We start from the raw sequence: 21673 nt of genomic DNA, 5'->3' as shown, positions 1-21673 counted from the left end.
ATAATCTGGCCCCTGCCTACCTCTTCGACCTCATATGCCATCCCTCTTACCTTCAGTGCACTATTCAGTCCCACTAGCCTTCCTATATCTTCTAAATATACCATTTCCCTTCCTCCTCAGGGCCTTCCCACTTACTGTGTCTTTTGCCTGGAACACTTTTGCCTCTACTCATAGGCTGACTCCCACTCTTCACAGCTCAGCTTAAATATCAGACTTTGCCTGACCCCTCAGGCTAAATAACCCCCACCTCCTTATTCTCTTATCTATCACCCTGTTCTGTCCTTTTATAGCCTTATTACAGTTTGTAATTTTGTGTGTTTATTTCACATCCTCTCCATTACCAGACTGCAAACGCTGAAGGCAAAATGTCACAACTGTCTTGTTCATGTCTGTCTTATTCACTACAGCATAGCTAGTGCCTCACATGATGCCTGGCCCAGAGTGTGTGCTCAAAAGACATGCACTGAATGAGATGAAATGGGAAGAATAAATGAAGTGGAAGTAGGGAGCTATGGAAAGAGTTTCATGAAGAGGCAACAGCATGTGCAAAATCTCAGAAGCTAGAGAGGCTAAGGAACAGAGTGAGAATTTCAGCACAGAGTCTATAAAGACTGGCAGTAGGCCAGATCCCGAAGGGCCCAGCTTAGCCTTCCCTGTTAAGGAAGGTAGGTTTCCTTTGTAGCCAGTGGGGACTCATTGAAGATTTCTAAACATGGGAGTGATATGATTATTTTTTTGTTTTTTGAGACAGAGTCTCACTTTGTCACCCTTGGTGGAGTGCCATGGCATCATAGCTGACAGCAACCTCAAACTCTTGGGCTCCAGTGATTCTCTTGTCTCAGCCTCCTAAGTAGCCGGTACTATAAGCACCTGCCACACACCTGGCTATTTTTAGAGACTGGGGTCTTGTTCTTGCTCAGGATGGTCTCGAACCTATGAACTCAGGGCAATTCACCCGCCTCAGCCTCCCAGAGTGCTAGGATTATAGGCATGAGCCACTGTGCCTGGCAGTGAGTGATACGATTTGATTTACCTTTTCTTTTCTTTTTTTTTTTTTTTTTGAGACAGTCTCAAGCAGTCATCCTGGGTAGAGTGCCGTGGCATCATAGCTCACAGCAACCTCCAACTCAGGCTCAAGGGATCTTCTTGCCTCAATTTTTCTATTTTCAGTAGAGATGGGGTCACGCTTTTTTGCTCAGGCTAGTCAAACTTGTGAGCTCAAGCAATCCACCCACCTCGCCCTCCCAGAGTGTTAGGATTATAGGTGTGAGCCACCGCACCCAGCTGATTTACCTTTTCAAAAGATACACACTGCCTATAGTGCAAAATATAGATTCCAAAGAACAAGACTGAAACATAGAGGCTGTGAAAGTATTACAGTTTTTTTTCTTTTTCTTCTCTTTTTTTTTTTTTTTTTTTTTTTGAGACAGAGCCTCAAGCTGTTGCCCTGGGTAGAATGCCATAGCATCACAGCTCACAGCAACCTCCACCTCCTGGGCTCAAGCAATTCTCCTGCCTCTGCCTCCCAAGTAGCTGGGACTACAGGCGTCTGCCACAACGCCTGGCTATTTTTTTGGTTGCAACCATCGTTGTTGTTTGGCGGGCCTGGGCTGGATTCGAACCCGCCTGCTCAGGTTTATGTGGCTGATGCCTTAGCTGCTTGAGCCACAGGCGCTGAGCCGAAAGTATTACAGTTTATAAATGGGGTTGGCCTAAACTAGGATAGTGGTATCAGAAATGTAGAGACTATATACATAGATTTGGAAACTATTCTGGAGGTAAAAATGCTGGGACTTAGTGATTGCATGGGAGAGTAAAGGAGAGAGAAGAATCAGGGGTATATCTCAGGCTTCTGCTTTGACTGGGGTCATTCACTAAGGTAAAGTAAAAAGAAGGATAAATAGGTTGGGAGGAGGATGCCTTCAGTTGTGGAGAAGTTGAGGTTTGGTGTGTTTCTGGGATACTTGGGTAGAGCTGTCTAATAAACAGTTTAATGCCTGGGCCTGGAGAAATAACCCGTCTTGAGGTACCAATTTGGGAGTCATAAACAAAGAGATGATAACTGAAGCCATACAAGTGAATGAGATAATTGAAGGAAAGAACATAAAGACAGAAGACAAGAACTCAGGCCAAAGCCCTGAAGAGCACCAACATTAAGGGTTAGACAAAGAGGAGCCTGTAAAGTAAAAGGGAATTACCAAGAACATAGGAGAAAAACAAGAAGAGTATAGTGTCATGGAAGTGGTTTAAGGGGGAGGGACTGGTCACCAGTGCCAGATGTTACCAAGAAGTGAAGTGATTCTACTGCATTTAGTGACATAAATCATGGCAGACTTTAATAGAAGAGCAGTTATTTTTTTTTTTGAGACAGTCTCTTTTTTCTTTTAAAAGTATATTTTTTATAGATTTTTTATTAAATCATAGCTGTGTACAATAATGCAATCATGAGGTACAATGTGCTGATTTTATATACAGTTTGAAATATTTTGTCACCCTCAGTAGAGTGCTGTGGCGTCACAGCTCACAGAAACCTCAAACCCTTGGGTTTAAGAGAGTCTCTTGCCTCAATCTCCCAAGTAGCTGGGACTACAGGCACTCACCACAAAGCTTGGCTGTTTTTTTTTGTTTGTTTGTTTGTTTGTTTTTTGTAGAGACAGAGTCTCACTCTATCGCCCTTAGTAGAGTGCCATGGTGTCACACAGCTTATAGTAACCTCCACCTCCTGGGCTTAGGCGATTCTCTTGCCTCAGCCTCCCGAATAGCTAAGACTACAGGTGCCCACCACAATGACGGGCTATTTTGTTGTTGTTGCAGTTTGGCCCGGGCCAGGTTTGAACCCTCCACCCTCCATATACGGAGCTGGTGCCCCACCCACTGAGCCACAGGCGCTGCCCAAGCTTGGCTATTTTTTTGAGATAGGGTGTTGCTCCTGCTCAGGCTGGTCTGAAACTTGTGATTTGATTTATAGGAAATCCACTGGCCTTGGCCTCCCAAGTGCAGGGATTACAGGCATGAGCCACAATGCCTGGCCAATAAGAGCAGTTTCAAGTAAGTAGTGGAGGTAGATCGTAGTGGGCAAAAAGCTAAGTGGGAGGTGGGAAAATGAAGACAGTTGAGTGTAGTCAATTCTTTTGAGGAGTTATATAGAAGAACAATTCTTGGTTAATTGTGTTTTTTAGATGGAAGAGACCTGCATAAGTTTAGATGCTGATGGGAAAGAGCAAAGATGAATTCCTAGGCTTGATGGCAAGAGGTCAAGAGTTTCCTCTTTAGTGGTTTCTGTTTACTCTGTGAAATAGGAGGTAGGGTTATCTGCTGAATTTTAGGGGGAAGAGGGAGAAGTTGGGGGTTTAAGGGGAGGGGAGAAGGTTTGAAATAATCACAGTGGAGAGTGGGAGAAAGAGCCAACTAGTAGGGTCAGTACTGAAGGCCTGGTAGAAGCTGGAAACCATGGGTTTATAGTGGCACAAATATGTGAGGTTGAATAGTTTTCTCCAGCATTGTTTAGCTGCCTGGACACAGGCATGGAAAAGGAGAACAGTTGGACTGATCTAAGGTTGGGATGTTGCCAGGCGGATGCAACAAACCAGGCTATTCGTAAGAGAGTGATGAAGGATCATGATGTCTGATCTGAGCAGACTGAAGATTATCAGAGACAAGTCCTCTATAAGATGAGCCCTAGGAAAGTTCTTGAACATATGGATAGGGTTCTGGAAAGAGAATAAAGGGTGAGGGGAAGGTGCGCTGCCCTGGCTGATGCCAGTAATCCCAACACACTGTGAGGCCAAGGCAGAGGATTGCTTAAGGTCAGCAGTTTGAGGCCACCTTGTGCAAGAGCCAGACCTTCTCTCTATTAAAAACAGAAAAATTAGCCAGGCTTTGTGGCAGGCACCTGTAGTCCCACCTACTCTGGAGGCTGAGGCCAGGAGTTTGAGGTTGCAGTGAGCTATGATCACACCACTGCACTCTATCCCTGGTGACAGAGACAGACTCTTGTCTCAAGAAAGAAAGAGAGAGGGTGGTGCCTGTGGCTCAGAGGAGTAGGGCGCCAGCCCCATATGCCGGAGGTGGTAGGTTCAAACCCAGTCCTGGCCAAAAAACTGAAAAAAAAAGAAAAAAAGAGAGAGAGAGAAGAAAGGAAGGGAGGGAGGGAGGAAAGGAAGGGAGGAAGAAAGGCAGGCTGGCTCTGCGCCTATAGCTCAGCGGCTAGGGCGCCAGCCACATACACCGGAGCTGGAGTGTTTGAACCCAGACCGGGCCAGCTAAACAGCAATGACACTACAACCAAAAAATAGCCAAGTGTTGTGTCAGGTGCCTGTAGTCCCAGCTACTTGAGAGGCTGAGGCAAGAGAATGGCTTAAGCCCAAGAATTTGAGGTTGCTGTGAGCTGTGACACCATTGCACTCTACCGAGGGTGACATAGTGAGACTCTCTGAGAGAGAGAGAGAGAGAGACACGGGTGAGGGATGGAAGACCTGAGATGGGATGGAAGGGCAGATTTGGGCGATTGAGCCCCGAGACCTGACTATGCGGGATCAGGGAGAAATGGGAAAGGCAGGCTGAGGTGGAATTTTTAAGGGTCAGCAGGGCCCTAAGGGCGGTCACGGCGAAAAGTGAGGCAGACCAACCGAGGGGGCTTGGTCAAGTGCTAATCCCGGGCGAGGGGGCGGGGCCCCGGCAGACTGGGTCCCAGAGGCGCTTAGGCTGCTGCCGTCTCAGCCACCGCTCCAGCCTCCCCATCCCCCTTCTTGGGGCTTCTTCCCGCTCGCCGCCTGCAAGACCCAAGCTGAGGCTGGCGAGGACTGTTGAGCGCAGCCCAGGCGGTTCCCCTGCCCCCGCGACTGAAGCTTCGTCTGGGAGGACTGGCTGAAGGCAAGCCCTGTAGCCCAGGCACGCGGCTTACACGCACGCCCCCAGCCACCTCCGTACTCTCTCCCCTCCCTTCCCTTACTCTCCCCTCTTCTCTTCTCCACTCCCAGTCTCCGCTGCGGCGGGAGGAAGAACCTTTTGGACCAGCCAGAAGAGCCCAGATTGATTCCCATTCGTGGAGAAAGAAGAGCCCCAGCACTCGGACCCGACCAAACACTCGCCCCGGGCCACGGAAGTGGCTCGCCGTTCGCTGAAGAGCCCGCTCGGATCACAGCCTCTTCAACCCTCGCCCAACTGCAGCCGCATAGACAGCGCTCCCCAGTAGGCCCCCGGCCCCGCCGAGCCCACACCCCGCGCGGGGCCGGGGTTGGGGCCGGCGATGCCTGGCACAACAGCGGCGGTGGCCGCGGCTTCTACTACTGCCACCGTTGCCAGGGCTGCTGGCCCGAGCCCGGGCGGGGGTCTCCAGTCTCCGCAGTGGGGCTGAGCCTGCAGCCCCGCCCCCGAGCCTGAGGTCGCTGCTCCGCTGGGCGCCTGGCCTCCTCCGCCCGCGCCTCCGCCCCAGGAGCTGGAGCCAAGCCGGGAGCCCAGGCCCCGCACCCAGGCCAGGACCATGCACGGCCATCGAGCCCCTGGGGGAGCTGGGCCCTCGGAGCCGGAATACCCGGCCGCAACCCCCGCCGGCGCCGCTCCACTGGCCTGCGCGGACTCGGACCCTGGAGCCTCGGAGTCTGTACTGCCAGCGCACAGGGGCTCAGGCTCCGCTCTTGGCGGCTCCCTGGATCCCCAGTTTTCCGGACCCTCGGACGTCAGCCTGGGCGCCGCTCCAGGCCCCCGGATATTGCCCTGCGGCCCCAATCCACAGCACCACCGGGCCCTGCGCTTCTCCTACCACCTGGAAGGCTCGCAGACTCGGCCTGGTGAGTGATTGAGAGAGCATGGGAGCCCAGGCCATGGGCCTGGTACTGGGAGTGTGTCCTTGTACTTGGGCTCTCTAAACCCCACCTCGGGGCTGGCCCTCTGAGTACTTTCATCCCCCCACCCCTCGGGCCTCCATCCAATCCTTTCAACTTCTGTCCTTGTCTCCTCTCTCTGTCCCTTATAACCCCTCAACCAACCTCTCTGACACCCATCTCTTCTGTCTGCTGAAGCTAATGGGAGAGAGAGCACTCCAAGAAAAAGGGGCAGGGTTGCAAAGCAGCAACTGGGATTTGGTTGGGAGAACCAGGGAATAGTTGGAGGAATAGGAGAAAAGGAGTCTCTTCCATTTGCCAAGTGCCTACATTGTGGCAGGCCCTGGACTACGTGCTTTATATGGGTTCTCGTTTCAACTTCATTCAGGAGCCCTCTGTAAAGTAGATATCATTAGTCCAATTTTGTAGGGGAGGAAGCTGAGGCCCAGAAAAGTTAAGTAACTTCCCTACTGTCACACAGCCAGTATGCAGCCAGGATTCAAAACCAGATCTATTTGTGTCCAAAGCCTGTGGTCTTTCCACTTCCCCAAACTGAGGCTGGAGACCATGAGGTAATGCCAAGCTTTCTGCTTATGTGATTTTCCCCTGTACTATTCAGCAGCCTTGGAGTATGAGTGGAAAAAGAGAAAGACGGATGGTGGATTGATCCAAGGTTGGGGTATTGCCAGGTGTGTGTGGTAGGAGGACAAGGGAATAAGGGAGTAGAAAGTGCTGATGAGAGAAAGGTGGAAAAGGTGGACCTTAGGAGCAGTCTGGTGGAGAGTGTTGGAGAGGCCGGTAGGGTTCTAGGTTGGGAGACAGCAGAAAGGTCAGCAGGGCAGAAGCCAGTGTAGGAGAGATGTAGGACCATAAGGTTGTTTTATGAAGAGGAATCAGATGGTTTCCTGGATTTGGATAGGCAGGGAGCAGCTCTAGGTCAGGCTTGAGCCATACCACTGCAGGTCTTTACATTGTATAGACCTGAACAGCCCAGCGGGACCTCCCCCATCTGGGAACATTCTTATGTGTGCCTGCACCCAGGAGTCATGTAAAAAGAGCAGTGCATATCTGCCCTGCCTTCCACTGGGAATGAAGTCGTTGAGCCTCTGGAGGCTCTCAGGGTTCATATCCCAGGCTCCACAGGTCTTTGAGACTATAGCCTAGTACCAGGTAACAGTAGTGAAGCATAAAGCATGGGCAGGATATGCCTCTTGCTGCTGTAGTGACTTTGGGCTAGTCGTGGAACCTCTGGGAGATTTCAGAGGTTCCACGTGAGCTGGAGATAGCCAGCTGAGAACAGGCCCTTAACATTGTGCCCTGCTTAGCTGGGCATTATGGTGGGTGCCTGTAGTCTCAGTTACTCAGGAGGCTGAAGCAAGAGAATCACTTGAGCCCAAGAATTTGAGGTTGCTGTGAGCTGTGATGCCAGGGCACTCTACCTAGGCCGACATAGTGATTATCTGTCTCAAAAAAAAAAAAAAAAAGACATCATGCCCTGCTTGCTGATTCTGCTTGTTTTCCAAACTCACCTTGACAGATGCTGTGTGAAGCAGGCTACTCACTCCTTTACTGCAGCACCTTCCTTCAGATTCCAAAACATGTAACAACCATTCCCACCTCAGGGCCTTTGCATTTGTTTTTTACTCTCCCTAATTTTCACTTTTCCCCCAGCCTCCATCTGGCTTGCTCCTCATCTTTCAGCTCTCAGATCAAATGTCCCTTCCTCCAAGAGACCTTCTCTGACCACTTTTTTTAAAATGTATTTTTAATTTATTATTAATTAATTAATTTTTTTAGATAGAGTCTCACTATGTCAGCCTGGGTAGAGTGCTGTGACATCACAGCTCACAGCAATCTCAAACTCTTGGGCTTAAGAGATTCTCTTGCCTCTGCCTCCCAAGTAGCTGGGACTACAGGTGCCCACCACAATGCCCAGCTATTTTTTGGTTGTAGTTGTCATTGCTGTTTGGCAGGCCCAGGCTGAATTTGAACCCTCCAGCTCTGGTGTATGGAGCTGGTGCCCTAGCTGCTGAGCTACAGGCGCCAAGCCTATTTTTTATTTTTTTGAGACAGAGTCTTACTTTCTCCCCCACAGTAGAGTGCCATGGCGTTATAGCTAACAGCAACCTCAAACTCCTGGGCTTTAAGCAATTCTCTTGCCTCAGCCTCCCAAGTAGCTGGAACTACAGGCACTCACCACAACGCCCAGCTATTTTTTTTTTTTTTTTTTTTGGTTGTAGTTGTCATTGTTGTTTGGCAGGCCTGGGCTGGATTCAAACCCTCCAGCTCTGGTGTATGTGGCTAGTGCCCTAGCCACTGAGCTACAGGCATGACACAGGCTATTTTTAGAGATGAGGTCTCTGGCTCAGGCTGGTCTGAAACCTGTGAGCTCAGGCAATCTACCAGCCTTGGCCTCAAAAATGCTGGGATTACAGGTGTGAATCACCGCGCCAGGCTCTCTGACCATTTTATTTTTTATTTATTTATTTACTTTTGAGACAGAGTCTCACTGTTGCCCTCGGTAGAGTACTGTAGTGTCACAGTTCACAGCAACTTGGGCTTAAGTGATTCTCTTGCCTCAGCCTCCCAAGTAGCTGGGATTACAGCTGCTACATCGCCTGCCACGATGCCGGCTATTTTTTTTTTAGTTGTTGTTGCAGTTGTTTAGCTGGCCCTGGCTGGGTTCAAACCCACCACCCTCAGTGTATGTGGCTGGCACTGTAACACTGTGCTACGGGCGCTGAGCCTCTCTGAGCACTTAAATAGGTCCATTTGTGAGTCTGCATCACAGCTGCCAATGTGCTTCTATCATTGTACCTACTATAGTCTGAATTTCTTATTGTATGTACCTACTTGTTTATTGCCTGTCTTACTTCACTAGAAGGTGAGCTTCATGAGGACAAGGAGGTTATAACTGTTTTGCTAACTATTGTATTACCAGCGACTAGTGCAGTGCCTAGCACACAGTAGATGCTCAATACATCCAGTTGAATAAATGCCTGAACATATACTAAGGGAGCACATAGTGGGCCCTCAGTAATTATTGCCTAAGACAAGGACACTGAATTCCTGCCTTTCAGATACTTTTGGTCTGGGAGTCAGTAGCTGGGCAGTGTCTCAACCACTCTGGCCTCTTTCATCAACATATGGTGGGGATTCTGAATATGCCTTCCCAATCCATCAAGCCTTTCAAATTGCAAATCATAATACTCTTTTTAAACCACTCCCTATCTTCCCCCCAAAAGAAACAAGTTCCCAGGATCTTTTTCCTCAGTGAGGTCCCTGCCTCTATAATTGTATGGTGAGTGCCTTTTTTTTTTTTTTTTACAGAGACAGAGTCTCACTTTGTCACCCTCAGTAGAGTGCTGTGGTGTCACAGCTCAGAGCAACCTCCAGTTCTTGGGCTTAGGTGATTCCTCTGCCTCAGCCTCCTGAGTAGCTGGGACTATAGGCGCCCGCCACAATGCCTGGCTATTTTTTGTTGTTGTTGTTGCAGTTTGGCTGGGGCCGGGTTCAAACCTGCCACCCTCAGTATATGGGGCCAGTGCCCTACTCACTGAGCCACAGGCACTGCCCGAGTGCCTCTCTCTTTTTTTTAAATTCAAGATGGGCTGGGGTGGCGCCTGCGGCTCAGTGAGTAGGGTGCCAGCCCCATATACCGAGGGTGGCGGGTTCAAACCCAGCCCCAGCCAAACTACAACAAAAAAAATAAAAAATAAATAAAATTCAAGATGGGGATTGGGAATAAGAAGGACCTGGCCTCCCATCCAACCTTTCCTAGTTAACTCACTATGTGATGCTGGGTGATTGACTTTCCTTCTCTATACCTCAGTTTCCTGAGAAGGGAAAGTGTATTCCATGAGGAGCATGAGATAATGGTTGTAAAGCCTGAAGCATAGTCTAAAACCCTCAGCAAGCATGGGTTTTAAAAAATGAAATTAGGTGGCTCCCGTAACTCAGTGGGTAGGGCAGTGGCCACATACACCAAGGCTGGAAGGTTTGAGCCCAGCCTGGGCCTGCTAAGGAACAATGACAACTGCAACCAAAGAATAGCCCAGGCATTGTGGCAGGCGCCTATAGTCCCACCTACTCGGGAGGCTGAGGCAAGAGAATCACTTAAGCCCAAGAGTTGGAGGTTTCTGTGAGCTGTGATGCCACAGCACTCTACCAAGGGTGACATAGTGAGACTCTGTCTCCCCCCCAAAAAATAAATAAATAAAATAAAAATGAAACGAAATGTACTTATTTATTTATTTTTGAGACATAGTCTCACTATGTCACCCTGGGTTGAGTACCGTGTTGTCACACTCACAGCAACCTCCAGCTCTTGGGCTTAAGCGATTCTCTTGCCTCAGTCTCCCAAGTAGCTGGGACTACAGGCACCTGCTCCAACGCCCAGCGATTTTTTTGTTGCAGTTGTCATTATTGGTTAGCTGGCCTGGGCCGGGTTCGAACCTGCTAACTTTTTTGAATGTGTCTTATGCCATACCCACTGTGCTATGGATGCCTAAAAAATGAAATTAAATTTAAAAAATAAAAAGAGAGAAAAACCTTTTGAAGAGGGGGAGATAAGGCCCTGATAAGGTGGGTGCTGGGCCATGTGATTCACAGCATGGGTTGTGAGAGGCACACCTACCTCCCTCCTGCTCAGCCAGTAGGCACAAGTGACTGACTTGATTTTCTCTCCACTGAGACTTACCTGTAACTGGCCCTAAGAGCGAAGGGTTGGTCGTTGTCGGGTATGTGTGTAAGAGAGAGCAAGAGAGTTTCCTGAGCTTCAATTAAAGGGTTGAAATATTTTAGTCCACATGTTAAGGTTTTGTGTGACAGCTGACTTCCTCCTTCAGACTGCTGCAGCCTTTATTGAATTGCCTTCCTTAGGGCCATTGGCCTATCTTTGGTGGAGGGGGGGGCTTTTAAAATAACTAGTATACCTTATGCATGTGAATAGCTTTGAATTGCTGGTAAGTGCTTTTTCTTTTAGTTCTCTGGATTTCCTGGTGAGGGGAGGGATAATTACTATGCCTATTTTCCAGGTTGATTTAACCTAAGACCTCACTGAGTCACTAGAATAACCCAGTGAGATGCCAAAGAAGGCTTTGAGAGAGTCAGAAAGGGGTTCCCAAGTATAAGTTTACTTATAGCAGTGGTTCCTAACCTTCCTAATGCCGTGACCCTTTAATACAATTCCTCAAGTTGTGGTGACCCCCAATGATAAAATTATTTTCGTTGCTACTTCATAACTCTAATTTTGCTACTGTTGTGAATTGTAATATAAATGTCTGATATGGAGGAGACTCCCAAAGGGGTTGTGACCCACAGGTTGAGAACCGCTGACTTATAGAGATTTGGGGAGAAGCCTATCCTGTTCCTCATGATTGAGGCCTAGAATGTCCTTCCAGATGCTAGGGAGTGGGTCTTGGTGCCTGATCAGAACTCAGTCAAAGGAATTGCACCGATGTTAGAGCCATTTTGTGGGTAGTAGGGGAAACTGAACAAGTTGAGGTGGGCAGAAGGAGAGGATAGCTCTGTTAGATTTTGAGCCTGGGACATCATCAGGGACTCCTAGAGTTAAAATTGGAGATGGAAAAGTCCCTAGACACTGTATGGTTCTGGGTTTTTCAAACAGTGAGCATCAGAATGCCTTGTTGACCTTAAAAAAATGTGACTCTCAGGCTTTACCTCAGAACTCCAGAATATTGGGGTTGGAATCCAGGTATCTATTCAAAAGCTCCTAAGGTGATTCTGATGCACAGCCTAGAGTGGGAACCCTTGGTCAAGTCCATTTTCCAGATGAGACAGTAGAGGCTCAGAGAGGCAGTGATTTAGACATGGGTAGTGCTACAGTGTGTCAGGATCATTAGGGTCAGGAGAATACACAGGGCTGCCCCTCTAAGGTCTTTTTGTGGGGGCACTATGTGGGCTTCCCTCAAATCCCAACCCCAAAGGGAGACATGGGATCTAAAAGAAAGGGACTGTGAGTCAACCTCTTGCCCACATACACACAAACACTGGCTTCTAGCTCTCATGAATGGTTGCCATTTGGCAATTTAGGTTGGAAGGCAGTTGCAGTTCTGGGACTATAGGCAGAGGAAATCCTGGCATCATCAGGCTCAGTACAGGGCCCATCCCTAGGGGAGGACTCTAGAGGGGTGTCAAGAAAGGGTTATAGAGCTAGAAAGGGACATGGAGGGCAGTTCAGGTAAGATTCAGTGGGAACAAAGTCACCAAGACATGGGACACTGGGACTGGGAAACGGGCTGGTATTGAGAAGAGTAGAGCTATAGGTTGGCAAAGGGACTTTCTCTGGAAGACAAAGAGAAACATTGAAGTGTTTATTAACAGGGTACTGATACTCTCAGATGTGGGTGTTTGGAAGCTCCTTGTAACTGTATGTGGAGTATGGATAGAAGTGCAAGGGTGGAAGCAGAGAGACATGCAGAGTCCAAGATGGCTCCACGTTGTTTTCTAAAACCAATTACAGTGACCTGGTGGATGCTGGTAGAGCCATCTACATAAAAGAGAAGGAGCAGGTTGGGGGAAAATAGTCAAGTGTATGTGCCGCAAATCGTGTTTGAGAAGCCTGGGGGAACAGCCAGGTGACAATAGCCAGCAGGCATTTGAATGTGGACTGGAGAGAGGTCTGGGCCAGAGATGTTTGGGAGTTTTCACCACCAACATATACCATGGACCACCCAGTGCCTCATGGGAAGAGTATGTATGTAGGAGCCCAGTCCCATACTTGAAGGCAGACATTGAAGGTAGCAGAGTCACTCTCAGATAGATCATTCATTACCTGCACATACTTTGCCTTAGAAACGTGTTTTTGGGGCTGAGCATAGTGGCTCACACCTCAAGCCTACATAATCCCAACACTTTGGGAGGCTGCATTGGGAGTATTACTTGAGGCCAGCAGTTCAAGATCAGCCTGAGCAACATAGCTAGATCTCATCTCTACAAAAAAAATGGAAAAAAAATAGGCAGGTGTGGTGGCAAGCACCTATAGTCCCAGCTACGCAGAAGGCTGAGGCAAGAGGAGTTTGAGGGTATGATGATGGCACTGCATTTTAGCGCACAACAGAGCAAGATGACCCTATCTCAAAAATATGCCTTTTGGGCAGCGCCTGTGGCTTAGTGAGTAGGGCACCGGCCCCATATGCCCAGGGTGGCGGGTTCAAACCCAGCCCCGGCCAAACTGCAACAACAACAACAACAAAAAAAAAATAGCTGGGCGTTGTGGCGGGCGCCTGTAGTCCCAGCTGCTCGGGAGGCTGAGGCAAGAGAATCGTGTAAGCCCAAGAGTTAGAGGTTGCTGTGAGCCGTGTGACGCCACGGCAGTCTACCCAAGGGCGGTACAGTGAGACTCTGTCTCTACAAAAAAAAATAATAATAATAAAAAAATATGCGTTTTGTGGGGAAGAAAGCAGTTTTAAAAGCATATTTGCATGGAGTGGCGCCTGTGGCTCAGTGGGTAGGGTGCCGGACCCATATATCGAGGGTTTCCAAACTGCAACAAAAAATAGCCGGGCGTTGTGGCGGGTGCCCGTAGTCCCTGCTACTCCGGAGGCTGAAGCAAGAGAATTGCCTAAGCCCAGGAGTTGGAGGTTGCTGTGAGCTGTGATGGCACAGCACTCTACTGAGAGTGAGACTGAGACTCTAGCTCTAAAAAAAAAAAAGCATATTTGCATGAAGCTGAGACTCATTTTATATACACCCAGAGTAACTAGGTATTGGAAAGAACTGGGAGAGTACTCCTGAAAAGCAATCAAATATCAGGAAATTTGTGTGGCTCCTTCAATATTACTCCTAATGAGGACAGCCCGAGAGGCTATAAAGGGGGCTTACTCATGGAAAGATGAGGGGGCTCTGGGCAGGAGGCAGTAGAGGGCTGTGCTAGGAATTTTTGGAGTGCAATAGTTTGAGATTCCAGGGGAGTGTCTGGGAAAAGACCCAGACTTGGTTCCTACTCAGCGGGGGCCTCCCTAACAAACACAACAAAATGTAAAGACTCTGGGTATCTGGGAAAAGGATTTCCCTGACAGAAATAACAGAATTGAAGTTTCCAAGTGGCCCTCCCACTCCTCGGCCCTTTCAGGTACCTCTGTCCCTGGGGGAGGGTTCTGCTGGGGCTGCCTGCTCCCTCATAGATGAATGGCAGCTAACAGTGCCCTAGACTGACAAGGCTTTCTGGGGGCCAGTTAGCTAAATGCCTTGGGCAGATGTGGTGCTGGCCCGAGATGGGTGGTTGGGGCTAGGACCTATCTGAAATGAGGGGAGGAAGCCTATACTTCCCTCATCTGAAGAGAGCAGATTATCTTTGGAGCATGAGTCCAGCCTGTAAGAGCTCCAATGCCCAGTTCTTTGAACCTGGAAGGCATCATACCTCCAAAAGGTGACTCAAGACACACAGGGCTGAAGACAAAGCTGCACAGCAGGAGCTGAAGGAGCCTTAGCAGCAGGCTCTGCCTTGGTTCACTGTGCCTCCAGGCCTCCCTTTCCCTTTTGGGGCCTTAGTTTCCCTATTTTTAACACTTAGACCTGGTTATCATATTTGTCTGGCATATAATATGGGATCATTAACACTTGGTGAGTGAGTGAGGGAGAGTGAAAAGGGGAGGAAAGAAGGCATTTCTTTATTTAAGGTATGTCTATTGAGTAACTACTACATCAGTGGTTCTCAACCTTCCTAATGCCGCGGCCCTTTAATAGACCCACAGGTTGAGAACTGCTGTACTACATGTTAGCAAAGCCCTGTGCTAGGTTCTGGGTGGGCAAGAAGACAGGCATAATCCCTGTCCTCATGGAGATTGTATCTAACAGGAAAGACACACCACAAGTAATTCCAGGAACAGATGCTGTGGGAACACATGGTGGGGGTGAAGGGGGTGGGCAGGGAAAAGAGGACACTTGAGACCTGAAGGATAAATAGGAGTCCAGAAGTAGGGAGAAGGAGAAAAGCAGTTTAGGCCCTGGGAACGACATGTGCCAAAGCCTTCAGCGGAAGAGAGCACTTTCGAGGAACAGACAAGAGGCCATTGTGGCTGGAGGGTGGGGGTGGGGAAGTGTTCATTAGCTAGGCCTTCCTTGTCCCTGTGCTCAGAAGTTTGGAGTTTACCCAGAAGGAAGAGGAGCCCTTCACATGGCTGCATAAATTGAAGGGAGCTGTGTTTTCCAAAAACTGGCTATGGTGTGGAAAATGCCTTGTATAGGGTCCTGTGGATGGGAGGGAAACCAGTTAGGAGGCTGGGGGGAGGGTAATAGGGATTCTAGAACAACTGAGGAGTTGCATCTACAGGACTTGGGTCTCAGCTGGAAGTGTGAATTGAGGGAGAAGGAATCATGGAGAAAGTTGAGCCTTGGACTTGGGCAACTGAATGGATGGAGATGCCCTCTCTGGGGTGGGGAAAGCAGGGGGAAGAGCAGACTAGGTGCTGTGGTAGGGGTGTATTCAGGATGCAGTGAGTCTAAGGAGCCTGAGAATAGGACATCTAGGCGACAGTGCCCAACCGGCATCAGATGCGCCTATCTAGGCCCCAGAGTAAGGGCAAGAGGGTGAAGGGCACAGGTGTGTGGCTGAGGTTGAGAGGGATCAGCAAGCTTTTCTGGTACTAACAGTTTTTAGCCCTGCGGTGCTTCCCTGTGGCCTCTGCAGGGAAGGGGTTAAGGCAAAGAGGGAAGGCTCCTGTGGAAAGTGGGAAAGGCGGAACTGACTGGGCTGGCCCCAGGGAGCTGCAGCTGGCATAGAAGTTCTTCCAGGCCTGGGCCAGGCTGCAGCTGCCTTAGCCTTGCCTTACCTGTACACCTTCCAGCTTCTTCTTGGCTCCCCCAGGCCAGACCTCCCTACCTAATGATTCTAGGTGTGGTTGCGGTCCCTCCCCCACCAAGGCAGGAGAGGGGGCTGGGAAGGCCTGGGTCTCTTTCCCTGTGTATCTCTTAGAAAGCAGCTCCCAGTCTCCCTGACTACTTCTCTTTCTGGAGAATTCCCTCAGGAATTTCTGTTTGGACCCCCTGTCTATGGTTAGGGGCTGGCAGTGGGAAAAGCCCCCCAGAACCAGGTCTGCTATTTCCTAAAGTTTCATGTGACCTTAGGAAAGTCATCTCACTTCTGGGAGCCTCAATTTTCTCATGTATAAAATCAGGTTGTAATGCCTACTCCCTAGGGTTGTTATAAGGATAATCCCATAGGTAAAGCCCACAGCCCTGGGCATGGCACATTATAGCCATGTTCAACAAATGGCCTTGGCCTGGCCTTTTTCTCCCTGCAAACTCTCTGGGCCTGTATCCCTCACTAACTCTCATGCCCTATGTGGATCTTTTTGTCTCTGTCTCCCTTCTGACTTGTCCCCATTTTTTTATATCTTCCTCTATATCTATCTCTGGGTCTCTGTAGATTTTCTGTCTTCTCTCTTCTTGTCCCAGTGTCTTTCTCTTATTATCTTTTTCTGTTATAATCCCTCAGTTTCCAACTCTCAGATTTGGCCAGGCCTCTGATAAATGGAAAGGGAGATAGGTGGGTGTTGGGGTCCCTGAGGTCAAGGCAGGGATCAGATGGACCGACCCTCTGGCAGCTTTGCCTCATGGGTAAGGGAATCTCAGCCAGCATGGTAGTGACAGCACTGGGTAATTACTGCCCACAGTGTTCCCAGCTGAATCTCTACTCCCTTCCCTTCCTATCCTCTGAAGTCCTCAGCTCCTGGGGGTGAGGTTTGGAGCTACCATCCCCTATCCGTCTCTGGCTTCTGGTCCAGAGAAGCAGGGAGGAGGTGGCCAGGCCCTCATAGTAATCATGTGACTGGAAGGGGATGAGCTGCTTGTGCTCTCATGTGGCTGCATGGTGTGTGTGTGTGTGCATGTGCCTATGCGTGTGCCTGGCTGCCTGGCAGTCTGTCTCCATGGCGCTGTTTTGTATGTGTCTTAATGCTCTTGTTTCTGTTTGGCTATGTGTATGTTTGCATGTGTCTGCATATATCCATGTGTATCTTTGAGACTGTATGTGTTGTATGTCACCTTGGCTCTGTCTAAGCCTGGGAGGTTCCAGATGTTTCTATATGTAATTCTACCTGGTTCCATGCCTGCCTCTGGATGCCCCCTATAGGTCCCTGTTTTGATGGTGGTGGTTGGTGGTGGTGTGTGTGTGGGGGGGGGGTTTTGCCTGTTTGCATCTTTTGGCCTTTCCTGCCCCTTCTTCCTGCTCTGGCACCTTCTTGAAAAATTCTCTGCCCTTCAAACACTGCTTCACTGATACACCCTCCCCAGGATCCACACTTTTGTCCACTCTTCATCTCCTGTATACAGGATGGTTCCAAGTCCATCTATACCTGTAGAAACATACTCCATCCTGGATGGGTCCACTAAAAACCAACTCCTTTGGAGTTTTCTCCCCTCCCCCCTCCAAATGTGATTTCTTTCCCAGCTTAGCAAACTTTCACTGAAGATGTGCTCTTTGATTCTGGACATAGACACAATTGAGATCTAGTCCTAGCTCAGCCACTTTTAGCTGTGTATCCTCAGGAAAGTTACAGTAGAACCTCCATAGTTGACTACTTCCCTACATTGACCACCTCCTTAAGTTGACCTAATTTTCATAGACTAGACATGTACCACATATACTTTATCAGTACAGTAGGCCTAGTTCCTTCAGTTGATTACCTCCAAATGTTGACCAGTTTGCTACAGTCCCTTGGGTGGTCAACTTACAGAGATTCTACTGTATTTTGTTTCTCTTTACCTCAGTTTCTTCATCTGTAAAATGGGGCTAATAGCTCAGAGGGTTATTAGGGGGATTCCACATGGGAAAGCATCAATACAACACCTGGACCAGAGTAGGTATTCAACAAACAGTTGAGTCCCCGTACCTTATATTCTCTACTAAAAAGTGAACAGCTTCATTTCCAGACATTTCCAAATGTTCTTACGATGCCCTGCTTTCTAGGGATCCTACACAGAAAAGAAGGTGAACTAGGCCAGAAAGAACAAAAGACAGACTCCAATTCAGGGAACTCCAGATGTGTATTGCATGAGCCAGCTTCCTGAGATTGCTCTGGCCCAGAGAAGACTGGGCCCTTTTAGAGAGTGGGAGAGGGGACCTCCAAGGCTGCTGCCCAAGGGCTATCGCATGTTAGATAGAGCAAGAAGTAAACAGCAGCGGTAAAAAGGGGGTCTTGAGGACACTCTAACTCAGACATTGCAACGTGATAGGCTACAAGCTGAAGTTGACTCATAAGCAAAGAGTGGAGGTCCCTTTTGGGAAGTCAGCTACTCTTAGTTTTTAAAATTAGGGGGTGTCACATAAAAATCTGGAGTTCTGGCTTGGCGCCTGTGGCTAAAGCGGCTAAGGCACCAACCACATGCACCTGAGCTGGCGGGTTCGAATCCAGCCCAGGCCCACCAAACAACAATGGCGGCTGCAACCAAAAAATAGTCAGGCATTGTGGCGGGCGCCTGTAGTCCCAGCTACTTGGGAGGCAGAGGCAGGAGAATCACTTGAGCCAAGGAGTTGGAGGTTGCTGTGAGCTGTGATGCCACATCACTGTACCGAGGATGACAGCTTGAGGCTCTATCTCATAAAAAAAAAAAAATCTGTAGTTCTGGGGTGGCACCTGTGGCTCAGTGAGTAGGGTGCTGAGCCCCATATACCGAGGGTGGCGGGTTCGAACCCAGCCCCTGCCAAACGGCAACATAAAAATAGCCGGGCGTTGTGGTGGGCACCTGTAGTCCCAGCTACTCAGGAGGCTGAGGCAAGAGAATTGCCTAAACCCAAGAGCTGGAGGTTGCTGTGAGCTGTGACACTACGGTACACTACTGAGGGTGACAAAGTGAAACTGTCTCTAAAAAGAAAAAAAAATCTGGAGTTCTGGATCCTTTTGAAATGTTTGAAAATGTGCTAATACAGAGCCCCATTACTGCAAAGTGACAACTGGATGCAGAGGTGGAGCTGCTGTCCCTACTTAAGGTGAGGCATATGTTCTCTAGTTTACCCCAGTACCCACCATTCCCTATTGCTTTCTACTGTTCCATTCTATAGAAAGTTCCTTGCTTTACACAAAGGTCCACACTTTACAAAAATATCCTTCACTTTATAGAAGGAACTTTACTTTACCAAACAGAGTTCCTCCATTTAACAGATGAGTCTTCTGTTTTTTCAAGGAGTCCCTCATTTATATACAGGTCATCTACTCAGCTCACTTTACAGAGTCTTTAAAGAACTCACTTGACAGCCATGCCTATAGCTCAGTGGGTAGGGTGCCGGCCACATACACCAGAGCTGGTGGGTTCGAATCCAGCCCAGGTCTGCCAAATAACAATGACAACTACAACAACAACAACAACAAAATAGTCGGGCGTTGTGGCAGGTGCGTGTAGTTCCAGCTACTTGGGAGGCTGAGGCAAGAGAATTGCTTAAGCCCAAGAGTTTGAGGTTGCTGTGAGCTGTGACGCCACAACACTCTACCCAGGGTGACAGCTTGAGACTCTGTCTCAAAAAAAAAAAGAACTCAATTGATTTTACAGAATGTTCCTCCACTTTGAAGAAGGTGCCTCCATTTTGTAGAAACTTCTCTTTACAGTAAGAGCATTCTTTTTTTTTTTTTTTCTGTAGAGACAGTCTCATTTTATCAACCTCGGTAGAGTGCCGTGGCATCACACAGCTCACAGCAACCTCCAACTCCCGGGCTCAAGCGATTCTCCTGCCTGTGCCTCCCAAGTAGCTGGGATTACAGGCGCCCACCACAATGCCCGGCTATTTTTTGGTTGCAGCCGTCATTGTTGTTTGGCAGGCCAGGGCTGGATTCGAACCTGCCAGCTCAGGTGTACGTGGCTGGCACTTTAGCCGCTTGAGCCATTCTTTTTATCAAAGAGACCTGCATTTCACAACAAGTTCCTCTATTTTACAAGATGGAATACTCTTTTGGACACTCCTTACTTACTAGAATGGCTCCTACTTTCCAAAAGTGTCTTCATTTTACAGAAGGTGCCTCCATTTTTCTGCAGAATCCTTATGTTCAGGAGATTGACTAGTTGACTTCAGGTAAAGGAAGCTGTGAACTACCCACAAGATTCCTGTAAACAGCTCCTTCTGCCCATTTTACACATGACAGAACTTTGTATTTGAACTCTTAGAGAGAACATCTATCAGGCCAAACAAGGCCTAGGTGCAGTATGGCCTTGAAGGTAGAGTGGGGTAGCTGGGCTAAAGCTCACATTCAAGGAGCATGTGGGAAGAGGTGGAGCACTTATGCCTTTATCCCTTGATTTTTTTCTTTTTAAAGACAGAGTCTCACTTTGTCACCCTCTGTAGAGTGCTGTAGCATCACAGCTCACAGCAACCTCCAGCTCTTGGGCTTAGGCGATTCTCTTGTCTCAGCCTCCTGAGTAGCTGGGACTACAGGTGCCTGCCACAATACCTGGCTATTTTTTTGTTGCAGTTTGGCCAGGGCCGGGTATGAACCCGCCACCCTTGGTATATGGGGCTGGTGCCCTACTCACTGAGCCACAGGCGCCGCCCCCCTTGATTTTTTTTCCTCAAGGCAAAGGACTTCTCTTACCCCCACAGAGCTGACTTCCCAAAAGGCATTCCACTCTTTGCTGTTATTCTTTCTTCTCCACTTGTCTGTTCCCTTTCCCCACTCCACCCTAGCTCACTCCACCCCCAGGAATTGCAGCTGTCCCTGGAGTCTGCCTCTCAGCTAGAAAAGGCAAAGACTTGAGGGTTGTTAGGGAGAAGTTTGTATCAGCCATAAGGAGGCCTAAGTGCTAGAGCTGGCTTTTACCCACCTTAGCATCTCACTGATTCATCACAATGAGCAGCACATTTTGCAAATTGGAGTCCAGAGCTATGAAGCCATTTGCCCCAGGACACCAGGGAGTTAATGGCTAGGGTACAAGTCTTGGGCCCTAATAGCTGTCTTGAGATTAAGCCAAGGCTACAGCTGGAATAAGGGAGAGAGGGTGCTATTGGCCAGGGAAGAGGAAAAGCTGACAGCTGAAATTCCCAGGAAGAGGTGAGGGAGAAGTAAAATCCAATTCCAGTAGGAATGAATGAAAGGAAGAGTCTTTGTCCTCAAACCCAGCTAGATACTGGACCTGCCTGCCAGTAAACTCAAAAGCATGTTCTCAGAGTACCTGCTAAGCAGAGGCACACAGCAACCAGAAACAATTTTGGAATGATCTTGCTATTTCAACAACGATAAGTTGTCATGGGAAAATTCAGACCTCAGCTATATTTCTTGACACTTGTTCTACAGTTTTGTGTGGTTTGAATTTTGAATTGAATTTGAATGGGGCACCACTTTCTTTTCACTGCCCTGACACCTCTAATAGGAATCTGGCCCTCATCTGCAGATTGTCCTGGTGAGTGGGGCTGGGTTTTATATTCATCTTTGACTGAATTTGTGTTTCTCAGTGTACCAGCAGCTTTGTGTTGGGTTGAAGCCTATGGGTTTATAGATTTGTGTGTATAGTTTTCTGTCTTTGTGGATGTGTGATTCTGTTGGTTTTCAAATTTAACCCAAATCACTCTGTGTACTGTGCCCTTTCCCTTCATTGTTTCAGACACCTGCAAACTAGAGAGCTGTTCTTATTATCCTATTTTCCCCACAAGGAAACTGAAACTCAATTAGATGGGGAGGTTTGCCCAGGGCCACACACCTAGTAAATGGTAGTGCTGGGATTTACGCTGGGGTCTATGTGACTCCTAATCCAGCTATTCCTACTACAGGTGCTACAACACCTGAATCCATGCTGTCCAATCAGTGATCTTGATGACACTACCCTTGTTTGGAATAGTCAAGTATAATGTTTTTTTTTTAATTTTTTGACTCTGTTTTTTAATAATTAAGACCAGATTCAAGGTT

At 48.5% G+C, this 21673-nt stretch overlaps 1 protein-coding gene and 1 pseudogene across 3 annotated transcripts in view; both read left to right on the top strand.

Annotated features, from left to right (window-relative positions):
• LOC128576831 (protein SET-like) overlaps positions 1-5123 on the top strand; it is a 49792-nt pseudogene extending 44669 nt beyond the window's left edge.
• Positions 1-21673, top strand: part of FGD1 (FYVE, RhoGEF and PH domain containing 1) — a 95995-nt gene that overhangs the window by 47617 nt on the left and 26705 nt on the right. For all 3 annotated transcript variants that reach the window (XM_053579272.1, XM_053579273.1, XM_053579271.1), the window contains exon 2: positions 4980-5789. In XM_053579272.1, the coding sequence (XP_053435247.1) occupies positions 5483-5789 (307 nt within the window). In that variant the 5' untranslated portion in view covers positions 4980-5482. The remainder of the gene's footprint in view (positions 1-4979; positions 5790-21673) is intronic.

This window comes from Nycticebus coucang, chromosome X (genome assembly GCF_027406575.1).
Source record: "Nycticebus coucang isolate mNycCou1 chromosome X, mNycCou1.pri, whole genome shotgun sequence".
Taxonomy (NCBI): domain Eukaryota; kingdom Metazoa; phylum Chordata; class Mammalia; order Primates; family Lorisidae; genus Nycticebus; species Nycticebus coucang.
This window is presented reverse-complemented; position numbering and strand designations above follow the sequence as displayed.